At 45.3% G+C, this 19,020-nt stretch overlaps 1 protein-coding gene across 3 annotated transcripts; it reads left to right on the top strand.

The window, feature by feature from the left end:
• The first annotated feature begins 2,602 nt into the window (after positions 1-2,602).
• ZFYVE19 (zinc finger FYVE-type containing 19) lies at positions 2,603-18,930 on the top strand. Of its 3 annotated transcripts, none has more exons than XM_063331799.1 (12): positions 2,603-2,744; positions 3,329-3,450; positions 5,275-5,328; positions 5,859-6,019; positions 7,255-7,400; positions 8,291-8,405; positions 8,960-9,169; positions 9,672-9,751; positions 10,427-10,537; positions 11,930-12,072; positions 13,488-15,403; positions 18,797-18,930. In XM_063331799.1, exons 1-11 carry the CDS (start codon positions 2,691-2,693, stop codon positions 13,558-13,560), a joined length of 1,269 nt encoding a protein of 422 aa, XP_063187869.1. In that variant the 5' UTR covers positions 2,603-2,690; the 3' UTR covers positions 13,561-15,403; positions 18,797-18,930. The 3 variants fall into 3 exon arrangements, with proteins under 3 accessions (XP_063187869.1, XP_063187867.1, XP_063187868.1); XM_063331797.1 differs by having other exon boundaries at positions 9,672-9,817; XM_063331798.1 differs by having other exon boundaries at positions 9,672-9,817; positions 13,488-13,655; positions 18,797-18,925.
• The last annotated feature ends 90 nt before the right edge of the window (positions 18,931-19,020 follow it).

Raw genomic sequence — 19,020 nt, 5'->3', positions numbered from 1 at the left:
GCAGGGGAACGTGAACCGGTCTCCTTCCTCTTCTCCAACTAGGGGAGAGTGAGATCTCCTGCCCTGGTCACGACTCTCAGGTCCATCCGGTAAATTCAGCCGAGGCGTTTCTAAACGGGTAAGTTCAATTTCTTTAACTGTCTTGCTCCTTCCCTCGCACCTCTCTTGGTGGTGCTCTCTGGGTAGGAAGGTTCTTTGGATCACTGCTTGTACTTTGTATTAAAGAGCAGCACCCCAAATTTACACCTGGTGACATTCAGACTGAAATTTTTTCTTCCTCTTTTCCCATCGACTAGCTCAATAGCAGAGACAACATCAAATGAAGTCTTTTATTTGAGTAAATTCTGCTTTATGTTTGTCTTGATTCCCTGCTTTATGCCTACAGTAGCTGGAACTTCCAGATGGTCTCTAGTACAACTGCTGGACAGGTGCGAAGTTTAGCTTCTAAGTTTTATACAGTTGTCTTTCTAATGTTCTTTACTATTCAAAAAATCTGAACGCTTGAGAGGGGAATCCCCAATTTTTTTCCTTTAGCTTTATTCCGATATTAATGAGTCTTACTTCCTTGAATAGACCAGCCAGTTTCCTAATTTAATTGTGTAGGTCTTTATAGTGTGGACTTATCTATTAAACTGGAAAGAATGCAAAATGTTAATTGCAAACCCACACGATTAACAAGATGACTCATGGGAACCAATGGCACCTAGAACTACATTCAGTAACCTTTTTTTTTACAAACACTGTAGGACATTGACTTCTGAAGGCACGCAAACAAACACTGGCAGAAATATTGGCTGGGAATACCTGGAGTTTCACAGTTCACCTGATTCCATGCTCTTCTGAACCAGGATCTCACCACAGTTTAAGACAATAAGATTCACAGAATCATAGAACTTGTTGGGTTGGAAGGGACCTTTAAAGGTCATCTAGTTCAACCCCCCTGCAGTCAGCAGGGACATCTTTAACTAGATCAGGTTGCTCAGAGCCTCATCAAGCCTGGCCTTGAACGTCTCCACAGATGGGGCCTCCACCACCTCTCTGGGTAACCTGTTCCAGTGCCTCGCCACCCTCATGGTAAAGAACTTCTTCCCAATGTCTAATCTAAACCTACCCTGCTCTAGTTTAAAACCATTGCCCCTCATCCTATTGCTACATGCCCTTGCAAACAGCCCCTCCCCAGCTTTCTTGTAGGCCCCCTTCAGGTACTGGAAGGTGCTATAAGGTCTCCCCGGAGCCTTCTCTTCTCCAGGCTGAACAACCCCAGCTCTCTCAGCCTGTCTTCACAGGAGAGGCGCTCCAGCCCTCTGATCATCTTCATTGCCCTTCTCTGGACCCACTCCAACAGGTCCATGTCCTTCTTGTGCTGAGGGCTCCAGAGCTGGACACAGTACTCCAGGTGGGGTCTCACTAGAGCAGAATAGAGGGGGAGAATCACCTCTCTGGATCTGCTGGCCACACAGTTCTTTTGATGCAGCCCAGGATGCGATTGGCTTTCTGGGCTGCAAGCAGACATTGCTGGCTCATGTCCAGCTTTTCATCCGCAAGTACGTCCAAGTCCTTTTCCGTGGGGCTGCTCTCTATCACATCATCGCTCAGCCTGTATTGATAACAAGGGTTGTCCCGACCCAAGTGTAGGACCTTGCACTTGGCCTTGTGGAACTTCATAAGGTTTACTCGGGCCCACCTCTCTAGCTCGTCCAGGTCCCTCTGGATGACATCCCATCCCTCTGGCACGTCAACCGCATCACTCAGCTTAGTGTCGTCTGCAAACTTGCTGAGGGTGCACTTGATCCCACCGTCTATGTCATTGATGAAGATGTTGAACAGCACCCTGTCAGCATTAGAGAATACACTTTTTGTCTTTTTAACACCCAACAACAACCCATGGGCAAAAATGCAACACCCTAATACCTATGGCTGCTCTACTGGGAGTATGGCACACATCGACACACCGGACACTGATGCCACACTGAAACTGTTGTAAGCAATCCCGTACTGGCGTAACGAGAAACCAATGCAGCACCCAGCCTGCACGAGGAGTGAGGTCCTTCACACAAACAGCTTTCAGAACTGAAACCTTGGAACTGGAAAGCGGTCCAGCCATGTTGTGCTCATTCATTACTATACAGGCCTTAGCACAGCGCAGATGTGCGCGTCTGTAACTCTCCCTCTCCCACCTCAAAAGGGGCATTGCCTTTCGCTCCTGCGGGAACTGAGGAGGAAGCTGAGGCGGCGGCCGCCGTGCGTGTCCTCCCGGCGAGGAAAGGCGCTGCCGGGCCCTCCACTTGCGCCCCCATCTATCGCAGGGCAAAAGGAACTAACTGGTCGCCTCAGCCCCGCCGCCGCGGCCGGGCGCGTTGCTTGCCGGGAAGTGGCGTCTTCCCCGTCCCCGCCGCCACCGGCATCAGACTACAGGTACCACAATGCACCGCGCGGCAGACCCGGATGTTTTGCCTCCCCCTCCCCTCTGTGTGTGTGGCGCGGAGTCCTGGGCAGTGTAGTTTGTCGGCGCAGGGCGGCAGGCGGGGACGGCGGCCCGAAGGACTACAACTCCCGTCGGGCCGTGCGCCGCGCTGCGGCGGGGCGGGGCGGGGCGGCACCGGCCCGGTGTGTGAGGGGCGGGAGGGCGGCAGCACAGCGGCTTCCTCGTTACTGATAGCCCGGGCGGCTGTCGCGCCTCTGGTAGCGCCATGGATAAGCGGTGCTACGGGTGTGCGTCCAAGTTCTCCGTCTTCAAGAAGGAGGCAAGTCTGGCCGAGGGGGGGTCGGGAGCGGCTGCGAGGCGGAGCCCGGCCGATCCCGCGGGCGCCTCCCCCGCAGTGCGAGGGCCCGAGCGGGGAACCGTGACGCCCAGGCACGCTTCCCGACCGGCATCGTAGCGTCGTTGTCCTTGCTTGCTTAATGAGCTCTGGTGGTGCCTATGTCTTTAAATATGTGTGATCACTGCAAAAAAAAAAAATTAAAAAAAAAATCGTCAAAATAGATGTCATCCCTCTAACCCAATATTCGGTCATTGTCTCGGAGAATTCCCCACATACACGCTTTATTATACTGTGGGATGAAATGGTGTCCCTGCTTCTAGCAGGAGTTGCATGTTGGTGCTCAAAGGCTCTCCAGAGTCTCCGTGTCTTCTTGAGCAGCAGCCAATGGTACAGTTCTCTTAAAAAAAACAAAAACAACAACAAAAAAAAATCAGCATAGCCCCAGTGTTATTGCCAGTGCATCTCAGCATGGGCCTGGTTCCTGCGTACAGCCAGCCAGAGTAATGGGGTGTGTACGGTGACGAGGTGATGGAGCCCTGTCCTGCTCCTCTCTTGTATCTCCGCAGTGTGGATGCAAGAACTGCGGACGGTCGTTCTGCTCGGGCTGCCTCAGCTTCAGTGCTGTCGTTCCCCGCTCTGGAAGCACTCAGCAGAAAGTGTGCAAGCAGTGTCACGGAAAACTGACTGGGTAAGACGGGAGTGTTTCTTCGCCCAAAGACAGTGTCCCACTTTGTTTCTTCATTTTGCATCCCAGTGCTGTGTTGCGGATTTCTGTGTGAGCTGTGCCTTCCATTTCTGCATGCACACTGCCTGTACCCTGGAGTTTCAAGCCAGGCCATTACTGAACTGTTGTTACATGAACTGTGCAGTCCGAAGATAGGAATCGGGATTTGTGAGGCTGTTCTCTATGGTGACAGAGTAGTCTGAAAGAACCAGGTTTAAATCTTCATGGGTGGACGCTGAATGCCTGTGGATATCTTAGCTAGAGGAGGCCAAGTTAAGCCTCATTGTGTTTTTGCCCAGAAATGTACATCCCTTTGAAAGCACTGGCAGTCTTTTCAGATGTGTAGTGATTGAACAGCCTAACAATAAGATGTTGAAAGTGTTATTACCTCTGTGGGCAAACAGTGACACAAATCCTCATTGTTGAGGGGTCTCTGCTGCGTGTAGCCTGAAGACTTAAAATTTTGTAGCATAAAGTCAGTTTGCTTTTAAAAGAAAAAAAAAATACTTGCAAACATAACCTGTAGAGTGCTTGTTGAAAACAAAAGAATTAAATTCAGTATCAGTATGAGTTCTATATGTGAATAAGTAACACAAGAGCACTAGTGTACACCAGAACTGCGCTTTCAACCAACTCTTCTGTGTCCTCTTCCTTCTCTTGCATTTCTCTTACCTCTCTTTCTCACTCCTCTCCTATAGCAAAGAATTTTCACCAGTGAATGGGGAATTTTCTGTCTAAATGAGAAAAGCCTCTCATTAGCAGAGGTCTTCATTTCAGAAACACTGGCTCATGGAAACAGTGGAGCTGTTGATGGTGAAAATGCGGTATTCGGTCTTTCAGTTTTGAAATTGTCTTATTTCCCTTTACAATTCCAAAGCCATTAAGAAAACAGGGCAGCCTTTCTCCATGTTTCCTTTGGTGTTTTTTTCTCATCTGTTTAATATCAGTACTATAAAGTTACAGCAGAAAAAAAAACCTCCCTGACTGGATAGCATGTAGATAATACACGTGGGCTGTGGCTCTGTGAGCTGCACGTGTTGTTGTTCTTCATGCAAATAGCTTTCAGAACTGAGACTTTAGGTCTGGCAAGTGGTCCATCAATGTTGGCGTTCATTTGTTACTATAAAAGCCTTAGCACAGTGCAGATGTGTTTGTAGCTGTGACTTCTAAGAATGAATAAAATATGCTAACTGCCTTACGTAAGTGTGTAGTTTAGCAGCTCAACCCGAACGCAGCAAAATAGAAGATAGTTATACAAGATGTATTTGTGGTGTGCCGTGTTCAAGTGTGCTAGAAGATGTCGTTATGATACTAGTGGTTATATAATAACTTTTTAAACATTTTGTTTAGTTTGTGCATTATATAATTCTGTGTTGTTTGCATGCCACAGCTCCTTTCAGAGTGTTGTGCTGCATGGAAACTAATTACACTGGGAGTCTTACCTAACTACTCTCTATCCCTCTCTGAACTGGAAGGTGCAGGGTATTTCAGGTGTGGGAGGCAAGGGTATTTCAGTCTCTCCTCCTTTTGATCACTGGTGATCACACTAAATCACATTTTGTCCACATGCAAAGCAGCTGGACCAAAGGACTAGAAATAGAGTCCCTTGCTGTCCCAGACAGCTGTATCATCTTAATACCTTCCATAAGCTGATCACTCTCCATATTAATGAGGTTATGAAAGGGGAGGTTGAGAAACGAATACTGATGCCTCTGGAGTTGAGAGACTAGATGATTGAAGCATTGTCAGAATCTTGAGTTCAGAGAAATTGTTGTTTTTGTCTTTCAGCGAGGGATCTCAAAGCAGTTCAGCAAAATGGTCACCACCAGAAAACTACAAAAAGTGAGTTGCAATTGCCAATCAGACGGTTGTTTCTGCTGCAGAGTAGCCTTTCAGGCCTTCACTCCACTTCCCCTGTAGAGACCAGCGAAAGTGGGAGTTGCGATGTTGGTATTTGCTTGTTCAGAATTAGATTAAGGATGGGGCTTTTGATTTGTTGTTTGGGTTTTTTGTTTGTTTGTTGGGGGGCGGGGTGTGTGCTCTTTTGAATAGACTCTTGAACAGCCACCTGCTTAAGTTTGTCTGTGACTGATCAGGGTTGGCTTGGAAACAGGAAACTGGTGGTGAAATGTTCCTTGTCTACTTGGAAATGGTGCTAGGTGTGCTGCTCCTGTGAGCTAAGGTTTTCCTTACTCTTTGGAGTACCTCATTGTGCTGATACGGGAGAACCTGGTATAGGAGGGAGTGGTTTCTGTTCTGTTCTACACTGACATTCTTCAAATAGCTTCTTGGCTTCACAGAGGATGTTTTCATATCTCAGGGTTTAAAACTCTGTTCTCAGTTGTCATGTCTTTTTTCCATCCTTCTCACAGGCGTGTAGCAGCTTTTGAGGCTCAGCAAAAACAGCTGAAAGGACAAGAGAAGGCAGCTACAAAACCCCCAGGTCAAGCAGGCTCCAGATACCAGGGGCTCTCAAAAGAGGACAGAGCTATTGCAGAGAGACTGGAGAGGCTCAGGGAGGAAAGGAAACCGAGTGAGTTTTGGAGGATACCAGAGAGACCTTGGGTGGGAACACTGCTACTTGGGAAACACGGAACCTGGAAGGAGAGGGAAGTGCTGGGGTTTCAGAGCCTGCCCTGTTAAGGAATTGAAGGGTTAAAATTGGACAGAGCATCCGTGTCCTGCTGCCACAATGGCCAGATTCTGCAACGATTTTAGATTAATGGTCCAGTTTCTTTTTGCTTCTTGGGGTTTCCCTTGAAACTGCGTCTCAGTTTTGGGGCAGTATCTTACTCGTGAAATCACTTTTTCATTTTTCATTGTTTGGGGTAAAAGCCTTTGTCAAGCCTAATAGGAGCTGGATGAAATAAGGGCCTTTGGCCAAACTATTTTGCAGGAGGTTTCCTGGGGCTCATTGTCCTGGGCAACAGCAGTGCCAGTCTCTGTGGGATTTTGTTCTCGCCAGCCTTGCCTCACAGAAGAGAAAAGAGACTCTCATCCGAGTCCACAGCTGTCAGGTTCTGGGGCAGCTTTGGGGTCCTTGTGGGAGAATAAACTATTTGAAAAATTATATGTGAGCTCTAAAAGGGAAAGAGCACACTGCAGAGTGGCTACCTGATTATCATAGAATCATAGAGTCGTTTAGGTTGGAAAAGACCCTTAAGATCATTAAGTCCAACTGTAAACCTAATACTGCCAAGTCCACCACTAAACCATGTCCTTAAGTGCCACGTCTACATGTCTTTTAAATATCTCCAAGGATGGTGACTCAACCACTTCCCCAGGCAGGCTGTTCCAATGCTTGATAACCCTTTCAGCGAAGAAATTTTTCCTAATATCAAATTTAAACCTCCCCTGGTGCAGCTTGAGGCCATTTCCTCTCATCCTATTGTGTGTCGGGGGAGGGTTTCAGTCTGATGGCTAGGATTACATTGAGAGATATGGGAGCACTGAATTGTCCTGCCTAAATCACACTTATTTCTCTGCCTGTCCCTAGTATCCCGAGTCAGCTGATTGCCAAATGACATTATCCTAATACTTGCCTTATGGCTAGGAGATAAACTCAGAAGGAGATAGCAGTTAGCTTTAGGGTAGTCTCCGAGTCACTGTAGTATGACCCCTCATTCACATCAGGGTCTGAGGCAGGTTTTTGCTCAAATGTTCAGAGTCTGATTCCAGAAGGAAATACAATTTTAAGAAAAAAAAAATTGAAGCCTTTTGTTTTCAATGATAGGTTAACCTCCACCCTTGGGTTATTCTGAATTGCAGAGTCCATCCCTACTCAGGCTGAGATCGAAGCTAGGCTGGCTGCCCTGAAGGAGGACTGCCGGGGACCTGTTCCATCCACACAGGAAATGGAGGACCGGTTGGCTGTCCTGCAGGGGAGAGATCCTCCTTCCCAGGCTCCCAGACCTGTAAGCTCCCTCAGCTCCTTGGGCAGCAACGTATGATGAGCTGACACAGTAACTGGTGTCCCAGCAAGTTAGCCACTCTTCCTTTTTCAGCTTTTTTGTGTCCAGGTGTCTCCCTTCAGAAATCTCCGTCTCCTGTTTCTGTCATTGCTCCAGAAGCTTTTAGCAGTTCACTGCTTCAGTTTGAATGCAGTATGTTTCTTTATGTCAAATGTAGTTCATGTATTTATTTTTAACAACAGACACTAAATTTTTTCCTCTCAACCCATTTGTATACCAAGGTGGTCTGATATTTTTTCAGAGCTGTGTTATCTGTGTTTGGGGCTTATCAGCCCGACTTTCTAATTGTATCTTGAAGTTGTTACTGCATCCCAGGGCAAAATCCTGTTAATTTTTCCAGAAATGGAAGCACAGAGTGATTAGTCTGAGATGACACAGGAATGAGTTAGATATATGCCTTCAAGGCCTATATGAATGATCTTGTCCCTGAGAAACCATTTCCTCATGCTCCTTTTCCAGCAGTGTTGCTCACCCAGCTGTTATCATAGGTCTCAGCGGGGCTGCTGGCTGGCACTATTGAGAATGGCACTTTATTTACTTTGGAGGTAGAGGCAGAGCTGGATTTGGCAGCCAGCAGCATGTACTCCTCTTTATTCAGCACCACTTGCCTTTTTTGGGTGACTGCTTTTAGAGTTGTGCACATTCAGCACTTCTGAGAATGAAGCCCTGAAAGTCTAATACCAGATAACTGTAAGCTGAGACTCACGAGATCAGTGGATGTACCTTTTTGTGCTGCTCCCACTGAGGGTGATCCTGGTTACCAAGCTTTTCCTTTGGTTGAGTATGCCAGTTTCCTCTCATTTGCCTTTTCCCATGCCCTTGTTGTTTCTTAGGTACACCAGCCTCCTGATACCAGAAGTCTGGTCCAGCAGACAGATGACCTGTTAACTCAACTGTCTGAGGAAGTTGCCATTGATGAGCATTACAGACCAAGAGTCCAGCCTCAAGGTATCTGTTTTGGCTTCCAAAGACCTTTTTCTGTCTAATAACATATGTACTATAGTGAGAAGGGAATATGTACCTCCTTATCTAGCTTACAGGTGAGCTGGGTATCCAGTTTGTCCCTGTCTCGCCCATATGACTTCCAAATTGACCAAGAGCAGCCATCTGGCTCCATACTGGGTCTCATTGTCTTTGCTTGGAGATGGTTCCTTCTTCTCAGGGTTGCTGCTCCTCTCTGTTTCTCTAAGGTGACCCTTCCCTGGGGAGGAGCTGCTGCTACTCCTAACACACCTATGCTCTGTTACAAAACATCGGAATCTCGGATACCATTATCTTCCTAGCTGTGATGCTTTCTCTGTGATCTGACTGTAAAACACAGTTTAATTCACTTTTTTCTTTTCATGTAGAGTGCAGATCCTACTGTGGCATGCCTTCTCCCATTATTACCCAGATTAATGGAGAGCAGGGAGCTGCTCTCATACCATTGCTTTAGTCATGTTGTCTGTGCCCAAGGAACATTGCTGCTGAGTCACCAGCATGGTCTGTGTGTCTCTTTGCAGCTGTTAGTAGACAAAGATTGAACGATCTCAGTCGTGAAAGTGAAGATTGTGTTTGCCCTGCAAATCTGGACCCAAAACAGCTAGAGGAAGAGAAGAATAAACTTCTGGCAGAAGCTGCTGCTGAGCTGCGAGAAGAGAACACTAGGCAGGAAAAGATCCTACAAGTTGCCAAGAGACTGGCAGCGCTCAGAGGCGAGGACCCAGAGAAAGGTGGGTAGCAGATGAGAATACAGTGCCAAGAGAGAAACCAAGTTCCCGTGACAGAGTAATTTCTTTTCCAAGAGGCATTTATCCGTTTAAATCCTCTGTTCTGCAAGAAACAGACTGAGATTTGGTTCTGTCTGTAAGGTTATACTGGTTGGTTCATCATGAAATCAGCATGAAAGATCTTAGTTGAGGGTAAAGGCTGGAGCTGTAAGGTCAGACTGCTTTGCCTTTCACCCTTTGAGATAATTCTAGCATACCCTGGTGAGGTTAACAAAGCTTTTAAAATAAGAGCTCTGGTTTTGGTAGTGATTTTTTCCTTCCCTCTTCCAGTATTAAAAACAAACAGTAACACCCTTTTTGAGGAGTCCCCATCTGAAAAGGATCTGTCTCTGCCAGAGCCAGAGCTGCCAAAACGCGCACACCACAAAGGATTGTCTCTGCACACAAGTGGGCACAAGGTTTGAGGCAGGTGTGCGTTACAGTCTCCTGTCTCTTACTCTTGCAGTTACACTGGAAACCTATAAACTTCCTGACAGTGATGAGGAAGTAGCTGAGGAGGAAGCCATTCGCAGAGTGCTAAAACAGGTCAGAAGTGGCAGCTGTGGCCGTGTTTATCTTCCTCTCAATTATTCCCAGTGTGTATGTTACCTGGTGAGTGAGCAAAGGATGTATTTCTGTTCCTGGGCAGAGTTTCCTTCCTCCCCCCTCCTAGTGCTTTTCCAGTACTTGCTGCTGTGGGCCATTCAGCTACGTGCAATTGACAAACATGACTTCTAGTTTGTCACATTTTCTTCTCATTCGGGCTTAGTGTCTCTTGTGGTGTGTGTCTCCTCTCCAACCCCACTCTTTTCCTCGACCCATAGATGATGAGACGCGTGCTGTTGAGTGCGGCTTATGCCTAGATTTCTCTCTAAAATGTCTATGCGTTGTCTTGCAGGCAGACACGAGCTTTCTGTGCTTAAGTTTCTGCCTGATCACAGACCACATGCGTGTGATTATCATGATATTGAGGGTCTGATGATAGCTGCGCTGCAAAGCAGAGTGTGTTAGCTGAAGGCCCCTGCTGCTGCACTGACTGTTCACAACGTACACACAGTGTTCAGAGTGCAGACAGAGCAAGCTCACATCCGTCTGGATGACACAGATGTATTCAGACTTGTCATCTCCTGTTACCCCATGAGAGCAAGGAGAAGGGCAGGAGGTTTAGAGCTTCCAAATTGTGTTTGAAACAAGAAGCTTCTTGCTGTCTTTTGTCACCAGCTCACAGAGGAAGCAGCCCTGGGTGAAGCAAGTGGATTCAACATTCCTCCAGATCAGACCCCCCAACCAGGACCCTCGCAACAGAACCTGCGTAAGAAACCAAAGCAAAAGGTCAGTGAGCTGGTCAGGATCTCTTGAAATGACATATTCTAGGGTCTCAGGAGAGTACTGTTCTGCAGCAAAAGTTTGCTGTATCCTAGGCTTGATACAGGAAAAAAAACCCGAACAACTAGCTTCTCCAGAGTAGACAAACTGAGTGGCTTCTGCAAGGCTGACCAGCCCTGAGCACAGTTACAAGTAATTTCTTCCTGAAATACAATTCCTTTGAGGCTGGCTTTCTGCTGAATGGGATGGTGTCCTCTAAATCCAGAGAAGTTAGCATAGACCTCACAAGATGGATATTAGAGAATGGATTTTTAACTCGGCAATATAATTAGACCAAGAAGGCCAATGTCTAGTACCATACAGCCTGAACCAGGGTAAGTGAGAGGTTTGCCAGAGCTTTCAGCATGTGCAGAATAGAACCTCTAGATAGTAATCAACTGTGTTCTCATATAACGTCAGAGGAAGGAATTAGTAACAAGATATCCTATGCTCAGAATGGATTCCCGCCTATTGTAGAAATACATACACCTTCAGTAATGTATATTACTGAATGAAATGGACCTGTGACTCACAGACACCTGACAGGCCTGTCCCCAGTGGAAGAAATTATTTAATTGTAAGCATTATTGAAAACATCCATCTCATAGGTATGCCATCTTGCCCTTCTGGGATTACTGATGTAAAAGATAGTGACATCTTACTGCTGTTGTGTTAGGAAGCTGCCTCTGCCAGTGTCCAGGCACTGTGTCCCAGTGTGTGTATGGCTGTTCAGTTCCACAAGAGTTCTTTGTAAAGCAGAAGGAGACAATAGATGGGCTCATGGGTAGATTTTTAGATTATGCTTTCAGAAGATCATTTTGGCCCAACCTCAGGTACAAATCAATAGTAGGGGCCTTTTGGCAAATCAGTTCCTTCGTCCCCCAGTTTTCTTTCTATAACAGAGAGAAAACACCACCCCCCCTCCCTGGCCTCCCCACTGCTTTCCCTTCCTACATAATTGCGTTCAGCAAAACTGCTTGATTGCTTGCTTTTGCAGCCAGGATTGGTATTTCTGTGGTTCCTACCAGAAGGTCTGGGCTTCATGCCCTTAACACAGTATGGCCAATGTTGGTGTATATTGCTGTAGATACTAAATGAGGGTGAGTATCTGTTTACTTTCTGAGCAACATAGATTCATGAGCAAATGATAGGGAGTACCTTGGGTTTTTATTTAACAATCTAGATACGTATGGAGCCTATCCTTGACCTCTGGGCAAGTTCATCTCACAGACTTAAGATCAACAGAGTGAACTATGTACCATGCAACATGTCACTGTGGCCACCATGCATTACAATGAAAGTCCTGTACTGTCTCTGCTGGGGTTTGAATTCTGTGTCTCCATTTTCTTTGTGAATTAGAGCCAGACTCCAACCACCACAGCTCTTGTCAGGGCAGATGACAGTGATGAAGAGGAGTTACCCTGGTGCTGTATCTGCAATGAAGATGCCACTTTGCGCTGCCATGGCTGCGATGGGGACCTCTACTGCCAGCGCTGTTTTCGGTAAGTCTCACAATTCCTCTTGGTCCTAGAGGCAGGTTACAGGTAAGCTTGGCAGCTTTCATTTGTTCTTCCTGTTGGGCTGAAAAGCAGGCAGTAGGAGGGAAGATTCGAGGAACCCAGATCTGAGCTGAGTGCTAGCCATTATGGAAATACTTTGTGCAATCAGTAGTTATCCCAGGCTTCAGGTACTAAACTGGTCCTAGGCAGAAATATTCTATCTGTACTGCTCCAGTGCATGCTTGGGCACATTGTCTCGAGTGTTCGCTGGAGCAGCTGATGTATTGCATTGCGTGGGACGGGATAAGCCAGACCATTGTTCAGTGACTCCTATGGCTTGTTAATGACATTGTTGGGTGATCTGGGCTGGATTCCCATAAGAGGGGAGCTCAAATATTATAAATTCCCAAGGCTTTTCTCATGTTGAAACTCTGCAGTCTTAAACCATATTAAAAAAATCTTTGTTGAAATATGTATGGGCAAACATTTTTTCCTCAGTCAGGCATTGAAGCAGCTAGAGTCTTGGTTCTTATACATGTGTAGCTTGATTTTTGACCAAAAAAATTGCACGTCTCAGATTTGGAGGGTTAACTCCTTTGAGTACAAAACTATTCTTCACAGCACTTGTGGCTTCTTTTTTTCATGCCTCGAAAGTATTGGGTAGTTGGGTGGGTTTTCAGATTAGTGATGGATGACATTCAGACAGCAGGATCCTAACAATGTGATTGGGATATTAAGAGTTGCTTTTGCATATATTCTCTCATTTCCTCCAAATGTTTGTGTAGAGAGGTGGAAATGGAGTAGGGGAGAACATATAAAAATGGTAAGAAAACATATGACTGGAAATGTTAGATGATTAAAAACAAAACAAACAAACAAAAGTGTCAGACAGCAAACATCAGTAAAAGCAGAATCAGCAGTCTGGCAGGTGAGTGAGTATATTGGTTTCATGCTGCAGATGCAAGCTTGTGTCTTACTCAACGTTGCCTGCTTCTGAGCATGGTTAAGACAGCTGCCAATACACTGCATTTTAGCCACAACAGTTACTTTTCAGAGTTATGTGGAGCAGACTGCCATTTTGACTGTTGTCATAGAAGTTGTTAATGTGCCTGGGAATCACAGATATGGTGCTGAAAATGAGACACCGGTTACATGAATTCCTCAAAGAGGGAAAGAGACAGAGTGACCTATTGTCATTTCCCATTCCAGCAGGCAAGGATGAGCAGGCCTTTCCACAAAGCACCTCAGAGCAAATATCTTAAGTAGTTAGTCCACCTGGCTGCCAGTCAGGTCCTCACAGCTAACCCTTGGGAGAAGTTTCTAGTTAAGGGCTGCTGGGAGACATCTTGTGCAGTGGCTGAGGGTGAGTTCCCTGCTTGGATGTTTACTTCTGACTGCAGTTTGTGTTTGCTTCTCAGGGAAGGCCATGATGAGTTTGACCTGAAGGACCACCACACCTCCCGCTATCATCTTCCTTGCAAGCAAAAGTGATCACACTCTTCATGGGCAGAGAAGGAGATGGAGAACGGGAAAAGAGAAGAGTTGGCCAGATGGGAAGAGCCCAAGTGGATTTGCAGCCAAAACGGGTGATGTTTTGGACAGTTAAAGGATGTGCTGTAATCTGAGAGAGGCTTGGAGGGCATGTGACTTTGTCCTCACAAATACAACCAGAGAAGTGCAGGGTTTGCTGTGCATGCTTGGGGATAAATGAGGACTTGATATGACGAGGTGGATACAAGTCTACAAATACAGATGTATTTATGCGGGTAGCAGTAAAGATGTGTGTTTAAGGCAGTACTGACTGGCTTATAAGTAACTTCCTGCTTTTGCTAACAGCCTACACGCTGGTTCAACAGGCAGCAAAGCACTTTGCACTAAGAAAACTGTCTATGTCGTGATCACGTGTGTGATGAGAACTTCCAAAGCATAATAAAAACTATTTATGGAGGCCTGTGGTTTAAGTCTCTCCTGGAAATGCCTGACAGACCTTTATAAAGTATTGCCTTCTTGTAATCATATCTTATGCCTAGTGTCAAGTGGCTTAGGCAAAGAAATGAAGGATTGTGAAGTCATCAAAAACGTTTCTGTGGTGTGGCTGGAAAAGGTGCAGGGGCTACTCTGCCTTGATGGGCAGTGTTGCTCATGTATATGAAAAGAAGGATGCTTTGTAAAGGCAATTTGCTACTGATGCACAGCTTTATGATTTGCAGTGGCTGTGCCAAGGTTCCATGTGGTCTGTAAGAGCAGCATGTTAATCTGGAAGAGTTGTGTATTAGTTTGAAAGCAGGTTTTGGCTCTGTTTATTATTTGGTCCCCTGGTAGGATAAAGATGTTAGCTGTGCGATGCTCTTTATCTGTGCTATGAGAGAAGTTCAGTTTAATATGCTCATATCCCTCCCTGGAGATAGTCCAGATTCAAGTGGCACTTGCCAGTGACCAAAGCACCCAGAATTGCTTCAAATACCCAACTAAACTTGCCCTGAATTTGCTATATTATCCCATCAGGATGAGCTCTTCCCAGGACTATAATGTGACTTCCAAGACAGCTCTCTAAGGTTGACAAATTCCAATGGCAAAAAAATCAAGGATTTGCCTTTGACAGCAAATGTCCAATGAATCTTGCCTGTCTGGTTTGACGCTGCCGCTCCCAGCTGTCTGCCCTGCCCCTGTGCTTAAGGTCACTGGCTCTGTAGGTGAGTTGACGAAACAGTGTTTGCCTGCATCTCAGCCACCCCTGGTCAGAGCACATCAAAAACATTAAACTACTGCTGAAGATGTCTATGTGCTAACGTGCTGGACTGGATCAGGCCCCTCAACAGAAACCTGCATCAAACAATGTAGAGTAGTAATACTGCAGGTTAACACACTAAAAATTGGGAGTGTATCCAGCAGTGCCATCAAAACCCTTTGTTAGAAAGAGGTGGCAAAACCTGACTCTTGTGGAGGATCTTCCTTCTCCTGGCAGCCCTTGCTTTTACGGGTGCCTTTCTCTTTGGGACAGGTAGATAGGAAAACTACTTGAGTTGTTCTGATGCAAGAGCTCACAATGAGCCCTGTGTTACACAAAATTTAAGTAGAGAGTTACTGCCCTGAGGAGTTTGCAGTCTTAAAAATGAAAACAAAATGCTGTTCTGGTTTTGTGTTATTGTAGGAACAACACTGTTTCATTGCTATTTGACCTGGATAATTAGTCCGATAGCAAGACAGCCCAGTTCTGTCTTAGGTTAAATGCTTTGTGTTTTGCATGTACAGGAGGAGATGCAAATACCTGTTCTTACCTCTCTTCTAAGACTGATCCACTCCTTTGGGCTTCAGCCTGTGTCCTTTCCAAGCAGTTAGTAGACACTTTAATTCTTGCTTTACAGCTGCTTTTTTGTTTTGTTTTTTTTAAACGTCTTAGTATGAGCTGGTACGCTGCTTGCAACGTGTTGAATGCTTCATCAGCCACAACCAAACTTTGAGCTCCTTGTGCAGCCTGTGTCTTGTAAGCCTTGCCCTGTTCACATCAGTAGTAAAGGAGCAGGTTACAGCCGGAAGCAGTTTATTTAGTTTCCCAGATTGGTTTCTGTGGGGTCATCCCAAGGAATCCAGAAATGCACCCAACCCAATACCTGAAATGGAGCTTAGTCATACATGGAAGAGTCTCTTCACTCATACACACACATGCTGTTGCTTTCCCTGTGCCACTAATGGACATTTTTGTGGCTCCTGGGATTTCTGCATATAATTGGCCATTTTAGTGGCAGCCCAATTACTTTCCCCTGAAAAGGCATTCCCACTGGAGCTGTTGCCTCAGTAACCTCCATGTAGGAGGGGTAAAAGGGGTATCTAGATCGGCTTTCTGCAGGGAGCAAACCTAGTTGAATCTGTCATTGTGAAAGAGGAATGCTGCGTGACCTTTTAAGTGGGCAGTGCACTTTTAGCTGTGTTGCTCACTCCCTATCCTTGTCTTTGCAAAGGTGCTGGTAAACAAGTAAAGATACTGGTAAACAATCAGTTCCTGACAGGCTGGATCCACTTCAGTCATAGCCATTCAAGGACTGAAGAGAGCTTGGTGTCTTCAAGAAAGAGAATCAGCTGCTTTGCTTCTCTCTTTGTAGCATGTCATGAGGGCACAAGATTTTCTTTCCCTCTCAAAATATTTTGTATGTGAACTATGAAATGTAGGCTCCATCCCAACAAGAATTCAAAATAATAACACAAGATTTAACTCAGATTAGTTTACAAAGAGAGGTCTCAGCTTAGTTAAATTGCATTAAGTTGCATTTGCTGTGGTTCACAAGCATGCACATTGTCTCAAGTGCTGTAACATCGTTGTGTGTCCAAATGTAACAGACAGAATATTTATAAAGGCAATGCAAGTGTTGATCATAACTAAGGGAAAACTGCATTAAAGGTTATTTTATACACCTTCATAAACCTTCAATTAGAAAAGCATATAAGCTTTCATGCATTCTGAGTTATCTTGGTATAATCAAGAAGGCAAAATTCCTTTAAAGAAACATTCTTACACAGTATCTGCGTACCAAACTTCGCAGCTCTGTGCTAGTGACGGGGCTGAGAAACAGCAAAGTTATTGGAAGGTGTTTGTAAAAAAAAAAAAAATAAATAATTGCATTTAGTCTATCCTTATGGTCTAAGCTGAAAACAGCCAAAAAGTAAATAAAAGCAAGTATAACTTGCTGCTTTTAAAAACTAAACAAAAAGAAGTTGCTCTGATTGCCTTATGTTGCTTTTTCTTTTGCACCAGTGACCTGAGAAAACGTGTAGCACTGGCCACATCTTGCTTTTTTTCCCAAATGCTCACGCAGTGGTGATTTGAAGCGCTCTCATGTGGTATTGATGTCCTTATGTATTACAACGAACTGTGCATCATAAGGCCTGCAGCTTACCCTCTGCTACTTGCAGAATAAGTACAAAGACAACTTCTCTCTAGCAGAGTTTCAAGAACCTGCTTTTTCATGGGTTCTAACGATGTCTGCCTTAAAGCAGATATTCTCTTTTGCATCACTCCATATTGAGAGAATACAGAACAATGCCCAGGGTGGAGAAAAAAATCTCTTTCTTGGGCCAGAGGAGAGGCATCTCAGGTCTTTGTGCTATTACAACTCAGCAGAATAAAACAAAGCCTGCTAGGGTATCTAATTAATCTGGACTCTTATGCATTACTGTGCTGTAGCTAGTTACAGCTCTAGTTCAGGAAACTCAGCTCATGGCCTATCCACCTTGATCTTCTACCTGAACTTCTGTTTGAACCGAGTCTGTGTTTTTAACAGTACTCAGAGCTTTTTGTCAGTGTGCTGCTCACCTTTCTCAAGGGGTATGATACATGAGTCTTAGCAGGGGTCAATCCATGAGCAATGCCAGATCTACAACCAGTGCAGCTCTGGATTTAATTTTTTTATTGTTACTTTACTTAACAAAGCTGATGTTCCAGGAGGGCAGGCATGTCCTATTAGCCCCTTACTAAGCCAAAAATGTCATGTCCCTAGGGCTACCATAGATATATATGGACCCGATAAAGAAAAGCCATTTCTCCAACTAGTGGTCGAGGCCTAGAGCCTCTTGGAGCAGACATAGGACAAGGTAAAGAGCTGCCTGGCTTGCTAACTTCCAGGAGGCTGTCACATACGTGAGCAGCACGTGAAGGGAAGCAAACTGTTACATCACAGTTGTTAACGGCAGCTTGGATTTTGCCCTCTCAGAGATGTGCACAGCCCACAGCTTGATCACTGACAATTCTACTGGAAAATAGGAGGGAAGCAAAAGGGCAACAGACGTCACCCTGTTACTGATAAAGGTGAAAAGACTAATCTATTTAAGATACTGCTGGTCCAGCCCAAGAGTTATTGTTTGTCTTTGCTAGCTAACCTGCATGTCCCTTTTGTTCCAGAGTTGGCCCCTTCTGTCCCTGTCTGACAAAACATGTACTCAAAAGCTATCCTTGAACATACTGGTACATAGGAGCTTCTCTGGATGTGACTCAGCAACTCATCTCTTGTGTTTGAGCAGCAGGCATAAGAGCGTAGGGGCAGGACATAACGTGAGAGTCTGCTCTGCCTCAGCAATCAGCCTCAGTTTGCTGTCTTATTTCCTAGCCACGTGTGTCAAGTTACTGACTTGCTGAGAGGCTGGATGTAATTTCCCCTGTATTTTTCCAGACACGTTAGTTGTAGCCAGAAGACTTTGTGGAGTGACACAATGTGTCCTACTTCACTTTTCATTTGTGAGACCTACCTGTCTGCAAAAGACTTCTTTAGTGTCTGAAAAGAGAGCAAAAGCAAGCAGTGCATGGCTGGTTTTCTCTGTTTTAATATACAAAATAAGCGGTTTTCCAACATCTTTTTAAATTATGACAAAAATCATTCCCAGACCTTGCTGCTTTAGAAGACACTTCTAATTCATTAAGTCCTAAATTCCACAAAAAGGAAAAACAATCTCTCTCCCATCGGGCTTAGCAGCTGTTTCACTAACTTCCCCTTACTAGACCAGGTGCACTCAAACATTTTCCTTCCACCCTACTGTATATTTTCTGTCCAACCTTCATGAATAACAGAGGCTTAATATGACTTACAAAGTACGTGCAATGCTGTAGAGTCAGGTACAATAGTAACAGGCAGGAGATCGCAGCTGGGTCTCAGCCAGACTGAAATAGAGTGCAGCTTAACAGTAACTGATTTTCCATGTTGATGAATGAGTGATAACCAATGCCTTGTTTTCCTTGCAGTGGACGGAAAGCAAGAAGTCTCGATGAGCTCCTGAGAATTGTATTCAGTGCTCTTCAGCCATCATGGGAATTCCTAGAAGAAACTAAAGGAAGGATGTCCTTATTCCCCAGCTTAACATGCCCTTTAAGAATCAGGAAAATGTGCAATCTAGCTCCCTGCTCTGTGCGTAGATCTGGAAGGAGTGGAGACTTCAAACCACTGGTACAAACTTCACAAACTTTGT

This window comes from Chroicocephalus ridibundus, chromosome 4 (genome assembly GCF_963924245.1).
Source record: "Chroicocephalus ridibundus chromosome 4, bChrRid1.1, whole genome shotgun sequence".
NCBI lineage: Eukaryota > Metazoa > Chordata > Aves > Charadriiformes > Laridae > Chroicocephalus > Chroicocephalus ridibundus.
The sequence above is the reverse complement of the archived record's forward strand: the minus strand, read 5'-3'. Positions and strand labels throughout refer to the sequence as shown.

Excerpts from the sequence above, each read along its gene's own strand:
- ZFYVE19 (XM_063331797.1), top strand. The coding sequence starts at position 2,691 with ATGGATAAGCGGTGCTACGGGTGTGCGTCCAAGTTCTCCGTCTTCAAG. Across the intron at positions 5,329-5,858 it reads CCACCAGAAAACTACAAAAA|GCGTGTAGCAGCTTTTGAGG; the intron begins GTGAGTTGCAAT and ends TCCTTCTCACAG. Across the intron at positions 12,073-13,487 it reads TACTGCCAGCGCTGTTTTCG|GGAAGGCCATGATGAGTTTG; the intron begins GTAAGTCTCACA and ends TTTGCTTCTCAG.